This window comes from Lycorma delicatula, chromosome 9 (assembly GCF_047948215.1).
Source record: "Lycorma delicatula isolate Av1 chromosome 9, ASM4794821v1, whole genome shotgun sequence".
NCBI classification, from domain to species: Eukaryota; Metazoa; Arthropoda; class Insecta; order Hemiptera; family Fulgoridae; genus Lycorma; species Lycorma delicatula.
Genome location: NC_134463.1, coordinates 37,742,375 through 37,763,775, shown reverse-complemented (window position 1 = coordinate 37,763,775; position 21,401 = coordinate 37,742,375). Strand labels below are relative to the sequence as shown.

Below are 21,401 nucleotides of genomic sequence, written 5' to 3'. Positions count from 1 at the left end.
GACTACATCTGAGTAGATTAATTTAGAATGATTATGTATGCACTATTTTGGCTGGTAATTTTGATATAAACTTGAAACAATGTTTTCCAACTGGCATTGACTACTCTATGTTAGGTGGCCTGACAAAAAGGTCTTAAAATGATCATACATGAGAAATCATTCGCTTCAGAAAATGTATTTCAGGAATAAAAATGTGAGGCATGCTGGGGAAAGTAAGAATTAAAGTGGTTATCCACTGAACCAAATATACTACTGCACATTAGCATGATGAGTTCATTAAAATGCAGGTGATAATAAGCCTTACAAGCTGAACACTTAATAGAAGTCCCATTAGTTTACTCAAAAAAAAATTTCTTTATTAGTGTTGCATCTGTATCTCACAGGATTTACAACTATAAACCAGATTTTGATAGAAAAAGTAATGCAATATATATTAATGAACTCCTTTTTTATACAAAGATATGTACTACATTTGTTGTTTCCATTCATTAGGAAACTAAAATATAAAAAAAATTAATCATAAATTATCGAATTAATGTCTTTTTATGGTTGAGAGTCCTTTTTGAACTTCATACTTTTCTGATAACACTCACACCTTTGCTGGGAATTAAACACAGGACCTTATCAGTCGGTTTTTGATGGTGAATATAAAAAAATCAGTTTAAAAATTGATAATCTATTTCTCAAAATTAATATGATAATTTATTGTTTGTTTAAAAAATAAGTTAAATATCAACTGATTCTCTAAGAATTATAAACAATCTATTTTTTTTCACTTGTACAAACAGCTTTAAGAATGACTGCTTAGAGATCAATTCAGTCAAATTATACTCGTAAATGATTACAAGATCTCAACAAAATCCAACAAGACCGTTTAAAAAATCGCAGATCACAACAAATAAATTACAACTATAATTATAACAATTACAAAAAGGTAATTCCTACCTGTTTTCTAAGAATTTTCTCTTCTGTAGAGGAACCCATAATTTATAATTTAAATTTTATTTATCTCAACAAAAAAAAAATTAATGTAATTTTCATATATTTCTTTAATTACCACATACTGCTTTTGTGCAACATGGCTTAACGTAGTGTAAAATATTGTTTAATTTATACTTTATCTTATCAGAGTTTCTTTAAGTGAACATTTTCTATTTCCTCAATTTATTACTGGCAACATTGTTTTAATGTTTGAATTAATAATACTGATGTTAGTAAAGTGAATATGTATAATTTTCAGCTTATTGCCCAGTTGAGTGATAAATATATCTATTTAATTTCTGTGTAATATAAGTCAGATGATGAAATTATTATTGAAAAACCGATAACTAATGCTGGCAAGAATGAAAGAACTCTCGTATTTGTACAATCATAGCAAATGGAATTAGAAAATGACCTATAACTCAAAAGGAATTATAAAAAAGAAGTTCATTTCATTAGTGATAACAATTTTATCACCTCTCATTTAGATAACAATTTTATTAAATTGCCTGGACAGAAAAACATATTTCTACCCACTATGGTGTTGAACCAATGGACACATGTAAATTTTATAGTTAGCTAGAGACAGCAGAAACAGATATTTATTGTGGTATATGGTAAATAGTGTAGTTTAGGGGAAGGGTTGGCCTGGTGAATATGCTCAATTTATATTGCTCTGATATCATTTCTAAGTGGTACACCTGTATCATAAAACAGTATGATACAGGAACAGTCATATGAAAAGAAAAAATATAAAGGGAATTAGCTTACTACAATTTCATTTAATTTGTACAAAGATGTGGTTGATAAAATTTACATAATACAGTAAAATCTAAATGGGCTGTTATTTACAACTGATGATTGTATTTTTTTTTAATACAATGAAAAGTAAATTAGGTTCTACTTTCATGAACATAAAAAAAAACAAATAAGTAACTACAGTTAAGTTACTATTTATCAGAATAAATGAACACTTAAGCAAAAGCAATCTCTTGATTGTAATTGAATAAAAGCAACCTTTTACTTAAAAGTAAACACTGGAAAATGTTTGTGGTAGATAAGAATTTTCTTATAAGTAATTATTTAATTTGTAAGTACTCACTTAATATTAATAGAATATGTGTCACTTCAGTTACATAAACAAACATGTTTAGTTATAACTGTAGCAATAATTTTTTTAAGACAGGATTTTATTTAGTCATTTGATATTGTAAACAGAATTATCAAAAAAGTCTTCGAGTACGGAAGAATTGTGTACAGATACTAGTTGTGGATGTCTTTTAAAAGATCATGCTATTGTTTTTAATAAATTCATGATCCCAGAATTAATCTAGGGACCAAGCTATTAGGCTTGGTCCCTATCAACCAAGGGGCCTTTTCCTAAAGATTTAGTTGGCCACACTAAACCTGAGACTTCAGCAAGAAGTATTATTATTAATATAATGGACATTTAAAAATTAAAAGAAAATAATTGTGTTATTTAATAAAAAGAAATATTTGTTACTGTCAACTGTGCTGGCGTTTTGATATGTCAAACTATGATTTAGCTTACATAAGAGGAACATCTGACTGGAAACATTTAATATGGAATATTGAAAAACACAAAGAATCAAACAAGCATGGACTTTCTTGTGAATTTTATTATTACTGGGAAAATAATTCAACTATAGATATTGTTAATCCACTCCGGCTTAAAAGCACGAATTAGACAATGAAACTTTGCTGCCAGATTTGTACTCACAATTTGAATTTGGTGATCAATGACAATGTCACCAATGCATTTAGGCAATTTTATGAAGTTAGAAAAAACTGATTTTTTTTTTTTAGTTCTTAGTTGTTTGGCAATATTAATGGAAAGAAATCAAACCAACTTATTAAAAAACATTGAGAAAATTTGTCCAACACAATGTTCTTACTATGTTTGGGCTCTTGATATACTGCTTCTCGTTATTTTGATAAAATTAAAATATTAATATACTTATTAAAAGGAAAAAATTCTAATTTTAATTCAACTAGTCCTTGAACTATCAGCGATACGGAATATTGAACATTCTTTTTCCAAAAAATATTGCATAGTATGAAAAACTCTTTGAAGAATTATAGGTAGACGAGTGCATTGAAAACAGTGCACAATTTTCAGGGTCAAGGTGTTTTATAATGGATTCAGTAATTAACTGTTTATGTACACTTTTTAAGTGTATCACCTGCATGCATATCTTACTGCATCATCTGATAAAAATATTCAGGATGGATCAGAATTATTACAACTGGCATATCCGAACGATATTTCACCTAGTTTTTGATACGCAACTGTATCAATTTAAAATGTGTTTTTATATTCAAAGGAATTATTTATACACATGAAGTTGCTGCATTAATTTTAATTCATACTGCAGCCTCAAGCAGCTTTTCTACATTATTTCAGCATGCCTAATATTTTTTAACTATCATTGACGATGACAGCAACAGAACAGAATTTTTAAATATAAATTAATCAAAACTTATTTAAGAAGCATTATAATAAAACACCGTCTTAGCTGTTTGGCCACTATATAAATTGAAAGACAACAGTTTGTCCACTTGATTTAGAGAAAGTTATTGGCAGATTTGCAAACAAAAAAAAAGAGAAAATGACAACTTTTAATTTTTTTTTTACATGGAACCAAAATATGCTTATATTTCATTAATATAGTTTATAAAATATGAGTAGATATTCTACACATGAATAATTATTTTATTATTATATTTATTGCACTGATTATGTTATTGTTAAAATGGTTTGAATTTCAAATAAATTAAGTAAAATTCTGAATCAAAATAAGTATGCTTTTTTGAACCTCAAAACAGATTTTACCAAAAAAGGAGGTGCACAAATTTCACAGGCTCCAGGATGCTGAGTATGTAGCTATGCCGAAAAATGTATTATTATAAGTCATATCAGTTTTGAGTTGAATCTCCCAGAATAAAAATGATAAAAAATATACATACATACATACTGATCTCACTTTGTGAGAATATCAATATTATGACTACAAGAACACAATTTCTACATTGGGATTTTCATGAACATGAGCTATATTAAAATAAAATTACAGTAAGGATAATCTAACTAAGAATTTATTTTTTTAATGTAAAAATAGTTAACATTAATTTTTTTTTTCCTGATTGCTTCTTCTATATAAAAAGTACACAAAAATATAAAATATATTCAAGTTAAAATTATACATATTCATTAAGTGGCTGCAATTAATATATATTTATTAAAAAAAAAAAAAATGTTAAAAAATAAAACAGTTTTTAAGTAAATTAATATAATGAAAATTGTATCACTAATAAGTAAAATATCCTATTATAATTAAACACTTTGAACTTTCTAAATAGAAATAAGTAACAATTGTTATAATATATAATAATAATAACCATTAATATCTAACAAGAAAATGAATACTGCATTCTCTCTTTTGAACATGACAAATAACAAATCAATTCCACTTACAAGATAATTTTTTAGCACCATTTAGATACATTAGATAAATGAAATGCATATGAAAAACATTTACTGTAGTAATATGTAGCAGACTAGTATTAAGCTTAAGAAAAAGTTTATTACTATATATAATTGGATAACTTTATTCAGATGGATCTGGTATTATTAAACGCCAACATAAGTATAATCATATATTTCAAATCTTCACAAATACTGTATTTAATTGTGATTTTATGTAATTTCTGATAAATAATTTTGGAAATCCGTAGTTCTACAACACAATTTATGAAAACATTTAATTAAACAAAAGGTGTATTTTGAAATTACTTTTAAAACACAAAAACGCATGAAAGGAAACTTTTAACATTTCTATTAGTATTATAAATAATCCTTCAATAAAACTTATCAGAAATTACAAATGTAATATGTACACTCCTATATAAAGATGTACACCACTTTCTATGCTTATTTCATGGCAATCTTTTTTTTTTAAAAAAAAGCAAGATGTTAACCCCTTACTGTTCTTTAACGGAATATTCCGACATAGCTGATGAGCACGATTAGAGAGCCTTTATTGGCATAATCCGACATCAACTTTTTATCCAATTTAAATTCGTTCTGTCATAATATTCCATTGTTTTATGTAGATTTTTTTAGTAATAATATACAATGATAATGAAGTTATTAGTTTTTAGTACAATGTAATGTGAGGGATTTTCATGTATATTTGATGATATTATGTAATTGTAAGTTGTTTGTTTATGGTGTTCTGTGTACTATATTTGTTCTGTACTACATATTATATCGTGAAATTCTTTAAATATAAGTGTATAACTGTGTAAAAATTTTGTGTGTAGGTAAAATTACAAAGCTAATTGTGTAAATATTTTGTACATACGTATGACTGAAATTCTGTAAATATTGCATTTGTTTGTGTGTAATAAAATACATTTTGTATGCAAAAAATTGTTTTTAAATTACATATTGGGTGATTATTAGTCAAAATACATACATTAAAAAAAAAAAAATAGAGCAAGATTATACATTTCTGTAAAAAAAAAAAAATACCAGTAAGGGGGTTAATATACATATTAGCTACAAGGGCAAGTAACTCTACTCTGTTCATCACTATCCAATGGTGCTTTGGTAGTTAAAATAGCAACAACTGGTACTGAAAAAACTGGATAAACAAAACTATATTAAATGACAAACATACTGAATTCACATTAATAAAATTTCATGAACTGCATTAGAAAAATTAAAATACATAACAATAATAATTTAAATCAAGAACATCTACAAAAATAAAATTAACATAAAAAAATTTACAACAAAAATAAGTATCACAAGTAGAGAGTAAACAAAAAATCTAACTCAAATCTTAATCTTGTATTACCTGAGTGCTTTCTTACCTGAATTAGTAATCATTCCACATTTATTTAGCTAGGATTTTATTTTTTTTATTTTTATGTTTTAATTCAGATTTACCAGTTGGGCATATCTTCTTATTCAGACAAGTTTCACATTTTGGGTTACGTGGTAAACATATTTGTTGCCCAAATCCAACCATTAAATGATTAACTTCAAACCATAACTTAGGAGGCAACCAACTTTCTAAAGCAATACGTGTTTGTTCAGGATTTGATGTTTGCTTTGGAACCCATTTCAACCTGTTTGATATACGATGAACATGTGTATCAACACCTAAAACAAAATAAATATTCTTCATGGTCTAGTTATAAGACTAAAACATACTATCTCACCCTAAATCATACATTCTATCCTGCACGAGTTCCTCTTTTACCAAATCTCTGATCCTTTCGTTTCTTAACCTACCTGTTCTTACAATTAACCATTTTACTTGAAAATTTAATTTACAGGTATACACTCTGTTTATATGCAAAGCATGTGAGATAATACAAACTGTGAATATCCCATTCCAAAAAAAGTTTTGTTAAGTACTATATAATACTGTTACTTTCATTAATGACTGAATAATAGTAACAGCATGCAATGAAACTGTACACAGCCTACTTTAACTTAAGTCCACTACAATAAAAACCCACTCTGGTTACTACAGATCTTTGAATTGCTGTGAAAAGATACAACACAGTGAAGCCAAACAACACTTATTACATTGGTTCACCTTATATCATTTTATCTTCATTTTGATGGTTTAGGCAAATTAAAGATAAAATGCTTCAATTTCCAGGATACTATTTTGTGAAATATCCCAGATTATTACAGAAAGATCAGGTTGTAAGGGATGCAGTTTACCAACTTCAGAACTAGGCAGACCCCTGCTGTAATTATAAATAATAATCTTTGATATAGCATTTAATCTTCTTTCTTTTTTTTTTGTTTCTGTTTCTGACACAAACAGTAAATGTTTCCAAAATTAAAAAAAAAACTAATTGGACAACATTAAATGAAACATAAGAAAAATAACTTAAGTAAACAATTTCATTAGAAAAAGTTAAAACATTTTAAATTTGAAACCAGTCACCCTTGAAAATGGCATTGCCATATCTAAGAATAACAAGAAGCACCCAATGGCATTCTTACTAAGGAAATGATGAATGAAGTGATCTCCTGTACTTCCTTCAATAAACTGAATATACTGTTAATAAATCAGCATGCCGTGTCCATAAAATTTCAGCTGAGATTCAGATAAGCAACATCTTCACCCTGTTAACCAAGGAACTGGCTGCATATTGAACAATTAGGACCCACAAAGAAAGGAATTCTGATTGTGCACCCATATCTCAAAGTTTTTACGTGTCATAACCATATAGTAACAAAATTTAAATATAAATTGAAATAAATTTTTCAACAATAGTGGATATGAAAATTTACTGGATATAATTAGATAAGATACACATTCATTCAATTAATTCTTTAAAATTAAATGTGTAATAAAATCTGTACAATACAGAGAATGAATATGGAGTCCATTAATAAGAAAGTAATGTTGAATATACTATTACAGAAAGAGATGTTATTAAATTCCACTGAATTGACAATGTAAATAGACATACTTCAGTTTTTCCTGTTTGATGAAAGAGCAAAGAGCTTTAACGTCAATAATTGGAAATGGGTTTCAGTATATTTACTAGCTACAGAGCATGCCCTCCACAGCTAAAGTAGTTTACTAGAGTAGGCATGCCCTCCAGGGGTGTTGCCCTGGTGGGTAGTGTCTGAGAATTGCATTATTAAGTGTCCAAAATTGATTACCTCTTGTGTAAATTTTTTTTTTTTTTTAATGATGAAAATTGATATAACGAAAGTTAAATTAGAAATTTATACTAACGAATCGGGATTTTCTGCTAGTGATCGGTACATTCCAGTGTCTATGTTTTGGTTATAGTTCATTTAATTGAAAAAACAATCACATAAATAAAAAAAATACATTATTAATATATATTTTACATATATATCGATATATAATAATAATATTACAAGTATACACCTGACCACCATGAGACTTGTACTAAGTGGGATTTTCCACTAGTGGTCAGTACATTCTGGTGCTAAGCTAGGAGGGATGGACACACACTTACAAATGCCCTTTAGTAGGGTAGGGTTTATTGTTAAAATAAAATTTCAAAATGTTTTAAAATTATACAGTCATTCATCTAAGTTTATACTGAAATTATAGTCTTCTGCACTATCTGAAATTTTCATTACATATTTTTTAAACTAAAGTAATTTGAACAATAAAATCAATATCAATTATTTGATACAGTGGATAAAATTGTGACATTTCACTCAACTGAACTGAATTTTAATTTTCAGTATGGATTTGCCATCTTGTTTTATCTCATCTCACCTTTGCATCAACTTGTGAAAAAAGAACAATAAAAGAACAATCATAAGATAAGTAAACTGAAACATGTTTTTTAGATTTCAAGAGAAGTAGATCTAGATGCAAATGTAGCCTACCAAATCAAGCTTGTAAAAGTTCATCCTAAAATTCAAAATTTAGTCACATCAAACTCACATTCTAGTCTTGTTGAAATGTCAGTATAATTTAGGTAATCGGTTCTCTTGGATAAGATATTCCTAAAAATACTGTCTTCAATAAGAAACCTTCCTAAGACTTTGCCTATCTGAAGCAACCAGGTGTCTTATCCAGCATGAAGCAGTTAACAGTACAAAAATTATTTTATAATACTAACTTACCAATACCATGAACTTTTCCCCATGCAGTAGTCATACAAAGATGTGCCATTTTAGGTCCGACACCAGGTAACTTTAACAATTTATCAACTGTATCAGGAATGTCACCATCATACTCATCTTTTAATATTTGTGTCGTTCTCTTAATATTTTTTGCTTTAATCTGAAAGAATTAAAAGAAACTATAAAATTATGTATTACTAAGTTAATTAATTCATGTGGTGATTATATAGAGAAGTAGTATAAGGCATGCAGTTTAAGAGAAATAAAATATATTTATAAAGTTTTCAGAATAATTTTTTACAATGAAACTGTCTTTACTTTAGAGATAACCTCTGATAGAATCAAATAACAAATTTTAATTGGCTAGGAACAGAACTGAAGACACAAGTATGATCAAACCTCAAACTATTGACATTCCACATGAGATAACAAGGTTACTGTTTGTACATAAATAAACACAGAGTACATGAGATATATTATTTGATTAGTAATTTAAAGGCTTTAAGATGAGTGCCTTTAACAGTAGTAATACTAATGAAAACTGCAATGAGAAAGGTACTAATAATTAGTTCTTAAAGGGTTTTGAGAGAAGCAAGTTCCATTAATACAAAAGTGAGAATGACAATTTTTCATAATTTTAAGGTATTAATACTGCAGTTCAGCATGTTTAAAAAATAAATATTTTACATTTACCTAAATTTAAATCAGGGTACTGCAGTGTCACAGAACTACTGTTAAACATTTTACTACAGCTGCAGCAAGAGTCGATAACCAAAGATATTAATCACTCATCCAACCCACAGTAAATGGAATTAAATCTCTAACAATGGTTATTTAAACATGTAGCAACTTAGTAAATATTAATTATGATGGGGAAGGAACTATTTTACAAGTTAAGCTATTTTTAAAACTTGATGGAAAATATAATCAAAATTTTAGGTTATGTGAATGTTTGGGAAAGGTCAGAATTTTTAAGTAAACTAAGGGAAAGACTGAAACTAAATTAAAAAGGCACTAAGCATATTATAAATCCGAACACTGCAGAACTTTATTTGTGGCCCAGCACTGCTTGGAAAATCTTCATAAAACAATCTATTAAAAAATACATTTTTATAAAATAACAGCCATAATTAATAGCTTTCTTTACTGGTGTGGGAGAAAATTTATAGTTAAGTAATCACAAGTCTTAAAATATTAAATAATGATGACAGGTGTTACTGAAGAATTTTTTAGCATTAAAATGTTTGTATGAAACAGTTACTGTAATTTGCCATTGTTCTTAAAGATATATTTTGTAACTTCAACATTTCATCTTTGTCTAAATTTTGTGTACATGAAATTTATTTTTACAGTGATTAAATGTTCGTAGAAGACATTCTGTCTTCCTTAAGAAAATGACTTTTCCTACCCTATATTAAGAGGAGGGAAAAAGAGCACGGTGGCCAGTCCAAGTGAATTTTGGAGACTACAATGCAGGTTAATCTTTTACTCTCCTTTTGATATGGATATTCAAAAACAAGATCATACATTTGTTAAGATTTAATTAAGATTATTATTTACTGAAAATTTGATTTCAGTGGTCTCCTTCAACCTTCTGATAATTTAACAGAATTTTAAAGCAAATACTCATAATTTAAGATGAAGGATATATTAATTAATAATAAATCAATATTCAGTGAATCCTGGTCAGATATACTTTCACAGTAATACCATATTTACACAACCATGTAATTACATGGTTGTGCAATTCGCACAACTGACTTTTTAAACGATATTTTTTAAAAATAAAATTTTAACAAAATTTATTTTCAAGAACTTGAGAATGAATTTTCAGTCTTGTTGATAAGTTAGTATAAGCCTGTTTAAAGGACTCTTGGAAGTGGTGAATGTAAGGACAAGAATGGGTTATACCTGAGAATACCTTCATAAACTAAACCCCTTAGATAGTAAATGGAGTTACTACAAGCAAGAGTAATAACTGATCCTGTAGAATTCTCTTTTTTTTACTGAATGGATATGAATACCTACTATTCACACAGTTATAATGTTGTTTTCTTGACATGTACCACCATAGTTACTGCATTGCATATTTTCTTGACATGAGTGTACCATATTGTGTTGCCAGTGGCAGCTGCGAAGTGATTTTTGTAAAGTGTCTAAAAGTAGTACTAAATATTCTAATTATCCTGCAAGCTTCAAATTAAAAGTGATTGAATATACAGAGAAACAAGAAACAGAATATCTAGACGTGAGTCCACAATTCCTAAATTTAGCATATGCTACTGGAGGAAACAAAAACAGGTGCTTGCCCAAACTAATGCATCGAGGATCGAGGAAAGCATTCCAAGGTCTAAAAACTGGAAAATTTACCCAATCTGAAGAAGAGTTAGTGGATTTTTTAAAAAAATTCCATAACAATGATATACATGTTTCATATGAAATGGTACATTTCAAGGTTCAAGAGCTGGCAACTGCATTGGGCATCTGTTCTACCAACTGCAAAGCGAAAAGATGCTGAGCATGTCGCTTTATGAAAAGGAAAGGTTTATCACTGAAAAGGCAAACATCATTGTGTTAACATATACCAAATGTCTTTAATGACAAAATTATAAATTTTCATAAGCATAACATTGTTCTACAAAAACCAAACAATTCTTGTTTTCTCAAATAGACAATGCTGATCAGATTTCTATTTTCTTTGACATACCAAGCAATACCACCATTTGTAAAAAAGGTGCTAAAAGTGTACCAGTGCGAACAACAGGGTTCGATAAAGTACAGTGCATTGTGATGCTTTCAATGATGGCCGATGGAACAGAACTAGCTTATATAAGCATGATGGAACCACCTTATATAATCTTTAAGAGGAAAATCATGCTGAAGGAAAATTTACGCAAAGGAATTCATGTTCGCATCCAGCAAAAGGTTGGATAGATGTAAAATTGGACCTTCTCTTCTTGTCTTGAACAGTTTTTGTGGTCATTTAGGGATGATATAAAACAACTTCTTACCGAGATGGAGACATATGTGGCTATTATCCCTGGCAGTCTTACATCAGTGTTGCAAACTCTAGATGACTATTCTCTAACTGAGAAAAATGTAAGGAAGAAAGTCAATCAGAGAAGAACTATACTTCTGAGGAAGAGAGCAATAATGCACAGTGGACCGTTGTAAATTTCAGTCAAATAAATACCATTTTTTCACTGATCATAACACATTTTAATTTCATTATAAATCTGTGTAAGATTGTTTCCTCGCATAAATCATGCACATATTTTTAGATAAAAAATATTAGTCAAAAACATGCATAATTACACAAGTAAATGCAGTAATTTATTTTGCGAATTTAAATGACAGAAAATACACTTGAAACAATTTATTCAAAGTAATTAATGGTATCATAAATTACTTTTAAATGTAATGACATATTTACCCGCCAAAATCCAACTTTATTAATTAAATTTGCTAATGATTCATCATCAGTATTTAATATATTATCAACAGTAAGACCATGTTCACGAAGTTTTAACATTGTTGCATATGTTGTCTGATCTTTTGTTTGACTTGAAAGCATTAATGAAACTAGTGCTTGATATCTTTTTTCCTATAAATTAATAAAATTAAATTAAAATATTTATTCATAAATTAAGGATAAAGATAAAATAAGTAAATAAAAACTAACTACTAAGCACACAAAAACAAAAACTAAAATTATTAAAAACAAAATTGTATAAATTTTTATCATTATTCTCTTGTTAATACAAAGTTACAAATTACATGGTTTTAATAATGACCATTTTTCTTAAAGAGTTTTTTACCATGCTGTAATACACAGGAAATCTGATTTTTGTCTGCTAATTAGGATTGTTTTATTTTAATTTTATCAAGTAAAGTGATAGGTTCAAATGCTTTAAGCAGTTTAATCAAGAAAATAAAAGGGTTGATTACCCTAATAGTTTACAGTTCAGTTGGATACATATCATAGAATTTTAAGGAGGTGAGGATTTTCATCTCTGATAATTATTTGGTTTGGTGAGGACATAATACTGCTTATAGAGCTATCTTTTAGCTAATGATCTTTCAAATTATCGCAGAAATAAAAGCCACAAATAGAGAAAAAAATATTACTCTCAATTTTTCAGTAAATATTCTAATTATATTATTAAAATGATTTACCATTACATGGGCTTACATGCACCTATTTCAGTAGCCAAAAGTGCCTAAATTATGGAGCACAGATTCCAGAATAAGAATAACAATTTTTTCTTATTATAATTAACTATTCATTTTAAAGATCTTTCCTTATTGAATGCCTGCCATAATTGATGATTCAACAGGCCATAATATGCTGAATGGTGTTACAAATAAATAAGACATCATTTATTTTGGCAATTAAACAGTGCTACTACGTCTACCAGTAGGGGTATTCCGATTTTAATTCACCAAATTTTCAAAATCTTTATTGCATAATTATTTTTGATTTTGATGATATTTGGTAAATGATAACTACCCCACGTTGTAGTGGCCAAAAAATATTTTTTTATATTTTTAAACAGTTTTTTTCTAGAGTAATAGGCTATTTTCTACTTTGCAAACAGATAAAAACAGCCCTTTTGTCACTTTTTCCATGAGCTGTAGAATTCTTATTTTACATCTAGTATTAGCACTATGGAAAAAGTGACAAAAATGGCTGTTTTTACCTGTTGGCGAGTTAGAAAATAGTCTATTACTTGACAAAATTTTTTTTTTAAATATAAAAAAATATTTTTTGGCCACTAGAAGGTGGGTAGTTATCATATACCAAATATCATCAAAATCAAAGATAGTGATGCACTGATCATTTGTTGAATTAAAATAGATACCCCAGTAAGATTTACAAGGAGGCCAAAAAAATTACACAATCTAAAAAAAAAAAATGGAAGTAATCAGGAGTGCAAAACGTTTGCTAAAAATAAAGTTAATGGAGATTGGGAGATTGACACAAACAAAAAGAATCTATATATCTATATATATATATATATTATATATATATATATATACGTAAAATGTTAAATATAAGCCTGACTTTTAGACTCAGATTTAACTTCCTTTTTTTTTTGTATTTGTTACATCTTTTTCATTCATTTTATGTCTTCTTTTTACATAAATAACATTTTTTACTCTAGTAAAAAATAATTTAAATGGTTTTGAAATATCAAGCACTAAAAAATTAACTAATTAATCACTCTGTTTTTATATCTCAGAAGCTTAGAAACAAAAATACATAGACTGTAAAGAGAAGGTTAAAAGCACAAGAATGTGTACAGAAAACGTCTGAGTTAATGGTCAAACCAAAGTTGTCTGATCTTGCAGAAAACTTGACTAAGAACTTCATATAATATAAGAAGGGTAGAATCACATAAAATTTTCTGGCTTAATCTGAGATTAAGTCACAAAAATAATATACAATATTTTGAACCGTGGTATAACTAAATAAAAACAAAAATCTTATCTGTAAATGCCAGTAAAATTTAAAAAAAACATTCTTGTGCAATTTTGTGCAGACTGACTTTTTGTTATTTTATTTTGTTTCCTTTTACCTAGTCATCATGACTCTCAAAGAAGATAATCTCACTACCTGAATACACCAAACAATAGTGCTAGCAATAGATACCACAAATAAATATCAATGTTCCAACTTGCAGCATCATAATAAACCACGCTTTTAACCTGGCTCACTCAAATTTTTTTGACCTTAAATTGAGCATAACTCAAGAATGACAGAACTAATTAATCTTCATCAGATTTTCACATACTCCACTACAATATATAAAAATTTCAATAAAACTGATCAAATAGTTTTAAAGATTTTCGAGCCACAGAATTTTATGACGTAGACAAATAAATACAAAGTAAATAAATAAATATATAACAAATAAATAAATAAATATGACAAATAAATATATAAGGTAATCACAATTTAAGTGAATGATACTTTCATACTCCTCATGCCTCAAAACGTAAAAAAGACTCATTCCCCTCTACTCACACAATGCAACCAAAAGTAATATTGTACTTTTCATCGAAAAGTTTGTAAAAAAAATTTTTACCTTAGGAGATGCAGTTTCATCCATAGTCTTATGACATCCCATATCATCGACAGGGGCGCTCTGATCTTTTCTCATTTCTCTTATGTTTTTTAAAACTTCTTCCCAATTTTCAGGGACCCATTTAACCTTTTCAACTTTAACTTTTTTCTGTTTATCATCTAATAATTCATCACAATTCTCTATATCAACATTACCCATTTTCGAACTTTCTTCAGGATTATCTATTTTAATTTTTTTTGTCTTTTTACCTTTAATGTTCATTGATTTAGATGCAGTCTTTTTTTTACATTCATCTATATCTGTTTCAGATTTTACATTTACTTCCAAATTCTTTTCATTCTCAATTACCCTATCCAAACTTTCAGACTCCAATTTAGCTTCTAATTTAATTTGTTTTGTTTCCGTTACATCTTTATCGCTGGTAGTATCATTTAACTTACGTCTTCCACGGAATAGGTATTTTTCAGTAATTTTTAAATTATTGACTGATTTACTTTTTAATGATCTTGATGACATTTTTATTATCTGGTAACAATTAACCAACATAAACTTGAAAATGTATATTGACAATATTAAAAAAACCTGAAACAAAAACAAATTAAAATCAAAAATCAAAGTTAATTAAACAATTTTAGAAGAAAGATCAAAATAAAGAATAAAAAATTCATATTTTGTGTTTAATTCAGTATTTCAATTTAAGTATTTATGTTTAAAAAGATTAAATCGTATAAATCGGTGGTATTATAATTTTGTTTCATTTTATAAAGAGATAAGTACTCACAAATTATCAACGTGTTATACAGAATGTATACGCAATAGTAACTAAATTTAAAAAAAGTTAAATATCACTTCACCTTTTGATATAATGCAAACCAATACCGTCAAATTAAATATATTAATTAATATTAAACAGAGAATAACTTTTTCCATAAATGAGAATTTATAAATAATAAACATATGATGCATAAGGACTATTTAGAAACCACACCATGTTTCAAGAGAAGAAGTTACAACAGAATTAAGCATTTATTATGCTGAGAATGCAGAGGAGTTTATATGTGACATAGATCATCATGTTTAAACAACATAATAAAATATACTTTTGGCTTTCCCTGATCTTTAAAATTTAATTGTTAAAAACATCTACAAAGAAAAATTAAAAATTTTAAAACAATAACAATACTAATAAAAAATTAATTTTGACTATTTTATTTTTAAAAAATGTATTTTATACTAATAAAATAGGAAGTTTATATTGCTTAGTGTTAAAAAATTTTTAAATAATAATAAAAATTAAATTTTGTGTTATTTTCCATGCAACTGTACAGTTGAAAGAGTTTATATGTTATAAATACAATATTTTAATTTATGTCATTTACTTTATGAGTTTTTATTCTTTACAATAAAATTTTATATAAATATATAATAAAAATATTACAAGGGGTAAAAACAGAGAATAAATATCAGAGATAATAAGAACAAAATAAAGGGAAAAGATAAAAAGATTAGAACCCCATCCACAAGGTTTAGGTTACAAACATGACTTTATAAGTTCAAAATTATACTAACAAGTAAGGTAAACAGGTGTATACTGTTCCTTTTTTTTTTTCACAGAAGCAATGTCAATTTATATCACAAATCATACAAGTGTTTGCATGTATTCACGTATTTATATATATTACAAACAGGAGATTACTAAGATGTCCAAGTTCAGAGGTTGCTTCTGATTGATCTTCGATATCTTAAAGTGAATTTTTTTTAAAGTACAAATATTTTATTAAGAATGCATTAATTCCCACTTAAAGCCTCAAAAGTTGAGTTATCTTTGACAATTTCATACTTCTTATTAATCAGAATTCTACTATGTTGCTTTTTCTACATGTCCGTTACTTCATAAATATCTACATAAATTTTGAATAAAAATATTTAACATAGGTTAAACAAAATCCAGGTTGTGTTTCACCCTATCTGAAAAAAGATAATTACTAGGCTTTTAAAAGATGGAGGACCTTCGTATTCCTTTAATTTACTTGGAAAAAATGTAACATTCAAACCATTATATTTTCTATCACATTTTACATTTGGACAAAAAAATATTGCTGAATGATTCCTTAACTGCTTCGTAGTTAGATTCTTCCCATTAAAAAAAAAACTAAACCGATTATAAATTAACGCAAAATTAAATAATCAACAGCCACGAGATAATATTAAAAAAATCATTTGTTATCAGAATGTACTATTGTTGCTAACCTTTAGATAAATTATGTCATTTAACATAATTTTAATACTTGATGCTAATAATATAATATCTCATCTTAAAGGCAACTATCATATATTTGATAAGTCATATCTGATGAATTATTAAAGAATAATTTATTGATAAGCATTATAAGAGCAGAATATTATAAACTATCAACAAAATAAAGAAAAACATTCACTTTCTGCTTTTTTCTTTTTAAAAAATTCACAATGTTTACACAGTGCACATTGCTTAAGAATTAAGAATTTCTGATTAATTATGTTAAATATTATAACAATTTTGATTTTTGGCTTCTCCTGAATCTTCAAAATTTAATTGTTAAAAAATCTACACAAAAAATTTCCTCTATTCAAGACAACACAGTAAAATTTTCTCAAGTACAAATTACAGGTTCATCAATAAATCTCCACTTTAAACATCTGTTGTTTTGTGCAGATTGGATTATAAGAATTCTGCAAATATAGTTTTATAATTTTATTAGTGAAAATTGCCAATCAAAACTAAATTTAGTATTTATCATTTGGGATTGCAAAAAGATGAAAAATGAAAAAAACCATTATCTCACAAAATATAGCATATTAGACAATGAAATTATACAGTACATTTATCTGTTGAGTTCAACCAAAAATTTCATTGTGTGATTCTAAAAAATAATTTAAAATAGCCCTATTTTATATAGTTATGATTTATAGAATTATGGTATTAGAAAGAAGCAACACACCATTTTCAAACTGTATCTAGTAGGAGTGAGGAAAAAAGGTTTCAATGTTGTTTTTTATGATTCACACATTTTTTTCATTTAGATCAATGTAATTCTGTGATCAAATATTATCTTATATTAATCACTTTGTTTTGCAAAGGTAACCATTGAAGAAAAACCAAAACAGTTTTCCATCTACATGTTAAAAAGATATCTGTTTTATTGAAGTGGCTACTATTTTTTCTTATTAATAAGAAAGAATTGTCATTTTATTGGCAATTATTAATTTTTAACCAAAATACTCTCATTAATGTCAAACTGAACCAAATTTTATAAAACATTTCTAATAATGTAATAAATCAGTCATCCATGCAACCATCTTATGAGACTGGTTCTGCTGATTCTTTTTTTAATTAGGTAAATATGTATTTAGAACATGGTCGAAATGTGTGTTGCATTTAAACTGCCTATTTATTCATTTATATAGTTTTTGTTTGTTTTACATATCATAATGTTCAATAGTATTTAGTATGTGTGTTCAATAGTAAATACAGAGTATAATAGTTGATTTTCTGTTTGTGCTTTGTGTTTATGAGATGGCCGTCAAATGTTCATATTATGTTGCTATTAAGAGCCTTTTAAGTGTTCATAATTTTAAGTTTCATCCCATTTGAATGATGTACAATACTGTGTAGTTAGAAAAACAGTTCAGCTTACATGTACCATAGGCATTTTGTGTTTGATTACATTCTCTGTGCAATGATGATAAAAATTATCTATGTTGTTATGGTCATCATGTTAATCATCAATACATAAGAAAACAGTGTCGCTCTACCATAGTTTTTAAATTACTTACAATCACTTTGTTGATAATAATGATAAATTTCTATACTTTTTTTTTATAAAAATTTTAAAATGAAAAATCAAAAGATTACATATTCCCGTAGTTAGGTTAGTTTAAGTCACGATTAGGTAACTAAAGAGTCCACGTTGGAAACTTCGTACAATACCAACATAACCTAACGCTAGCTAACCTCATCTAGAATTAACATTAAATATTAATTTGGCTGATTTAGAATGTAAACACAAGAGAATATCAATACAAAATCAAAACACACTACAGGACTATGTAATTTTTGATTTTTAATTTTAAAATCTTTATAAGTCAAAAGGTACAATAAAACAACAGTTTTTTTTTTTTGCATATTTATAATCAGTGCCATGAATACAAAACATATGCCAAGATTACTGACTTTTGAATGCATGTAATCTTTCTAAATAATTACCTAAAAATGCATCATATTACATACATAAACCAAAATGAAAGAAAATGGCTCATAAATTAAAAAAAAAAAATAGATAGAATTTAGTCTGTAGAATATCAAATAACACAAATCATTACACACAACATAATCATCAAACAGAATGGGAATATATAAACAGAACTATTTTAAGTAAGCAAAGTTAGAATCTCCAAAAATCCAAATTTCCAATCTGTCACCTTAAAATATTAAGAGGCAACTGGCTCCAGTCATTGTAAGCAACTCTCTCTCTCTCTCTGTGAAAGAAGTACATTACAATCTCCATCAAACTAAGATTCCCATCAACTGTGTTCCAGGTAGATCGAAAGATCTTCAGAGGATGTACTGAAAGTAGTAACGGAAATTTTTCAACTCTCCCTTAAAATAATTAGTCAATTTTTTTCATATTCAAAATCTAAAAATAAATTGGAAAGCAATCCCCAATTCCTTCCACTTAAAACTAATATAAACTTGATCTACACCCACCAGTAAAAATAAATAACCACCAATTAATTAGATATATCCAGCAGCAAGGGATTAATATCCAATCCAAGTTCTGTGATAAGCAAGAGGTAAAAAATTATCCTGAAAAGTTGGGTTCTGTTCCAGTTCATTCCTGCGCAGTGCTATAAATCCATCAAATGGGATTTCACTTGATTAACGTTATGATTAACACTTGAAAGTCCTCCAGTAAAAAAATAAGCCAACATTTGTCAGTTATCTCATAAACACAAATCCACAATCCTGATAGTTGCACAAATAAAAAAAAGGAACTATATCTTAATGTTAATGAACATTGCAAAACATACAATTCACAATATATTAACAGATACAATTATCCAATATACTGTACTTTTAACACAATCAAAAATAAATCACAGCAGTATCAATTAACACCAAAGAACAGCAGTATAGCAAATCTGACAATTATAGGTAAATAATTAAAAAATGTCTATTATAAAATTTTGTTCAATTTGTAATTTATATTCTAAAATAATTGCTATCACTGACCATGGCTAATATTCAAGTGTGCTGGATCATGGCTTTTGTACACTGCCTAAAATTTGGATGGTAGTATATATGCAAATAAAAGTACAAAGTATAAAGTATTTTTTTTCAATAGCATTTATGTTCTCTGTACCTTTTTTTTCATTTAGCCTCTGGAACTACCATCAAGATTACTTCAGAGGATGAATGAGGATATGTTTGAGTGTAGTCTTGTACAGTCTCAGGTCGACCATTTCTGAGATGTATAATTAATTGAAACCCAACTATCAAAGAACACACATCCATGATCTAGTATTCAAATCCTTGTATAAAAGTAACTGCCTTTATTAGGTTTTAAACCTTACAAGACTTGACTTCGAAGAATGTTCTCTGTATGTGGGTTTTGTTTATCATACTCAATTAACCTGTCATAAGATTTTATTTGTTTTGAAAGACTGTTATCTCAAAAAAATGTCTGACAATTTCATTTGTTGATATTTATTAAGTTTTTAATGTATTTTCTGTTGGTAGGTGTCTTTCATTTTCTCTTATAGTTTAAGCCAAACATTTTCTGATACAGTTTGAGTTGCCAAAATCAAACTATTTAATAAACTTATTGAAAGGGTTCCCTTATAGCTCAAGGTTGGTGAAATTAACAATAATGTCTGCTAGAATATCAATGAAAAGAAGCAAATGCATCAGAAAGATCTTTTGCAAACACAGTTCTATGTAATATGCGAGACATTTTTAATCTGCCCCTGAAAACCTAAGCTTAATAATATATTAAAGCTTTTAAAAGAAACTGTACTACTTCTTTTTACATATAGTATCAAAACACTTAATTTTTTTAAATATTGTATTACTTTTATTTCATTCACAAGGTTATTAGTTTAAATACTGGTAAAGACTGACAATTTTTCATAAACTAGAAAATTAATCTCGTATCTTCATAAAAAAAATGATTATAATCTGGCAGTTAACCTACGTAAAGAATAAATTAATATAATTGTAAAATACATTTTATACAATTTTTTAAATCTAAAAATCTTCAAACTTTTAAAATGTGTTCATAATTCATTTTAAAAAACGTCAAAACGAATTATTAAATAAAAAATGTTCAGCATACAAAACCTGAATCCTCATATTAAAAAATTCCTAAACAAAACATTTTTTACAACCAAAATGTTAAATCGCATGATTATTCTTAAGACTGTTTGAGTTAAAGGTTAATATAAACAAATTAATACGAACCACTTTGTTTAAACGTGATTCTGATACATGTTACGTAATTTTTTGAATAAAATAAAACATTAATTAGAATCAGATAATTACGTAACAACATTTATATTTAAATAAAAACAATAGGCACATTATTATAAAGTAGATCGGCCTCAAACATTTCACGCTGCAAGTA

The 21,401-nt window shown here is 27.3% G+C and overlaps 1 protein-coding gene across 4 annotated transcripts in view; it reads right to left on the bottom strand.

Moving 5' to 3' along the window:
• Nthl1 (Nth-like DNA glycosylase 1) overlaps positions 1-21,401 on the bottom strand; it is a 26,639-nt gene extending 5,238 nt beyond the window's left edge. The window contains exons 1-6 of one of the 4 annotated variants that reach the window (XM_075374618.1): positions 21,239-21,401; positions 19,201-19,345; positions 14,740-15,321; positions 12,084-12,254; positions 8,651-8,810; positions 5,881-6,172 (exon numbers count right to left, since the gene is read on the bottom strand). In XM_075374618.1, the coding sequence (XP_075230733.1) occupies positions 5,904-6,172; positions 8,651-8,810; positions 12,084-12,254; positions 14,740-15,285 (1,146 nt within the window). In that variant the 5' untranslated portion in view covers positions 15,286-15,321; positions 19,201-19,345; positions 21,239-21,401 and the 3' untranslated portion in view covers positions 5,881-5,903. The other 3 variants (XM_075374616.1, XM_075374615.1, XM_075374614.1) reach the window with 3 other exon arrangements.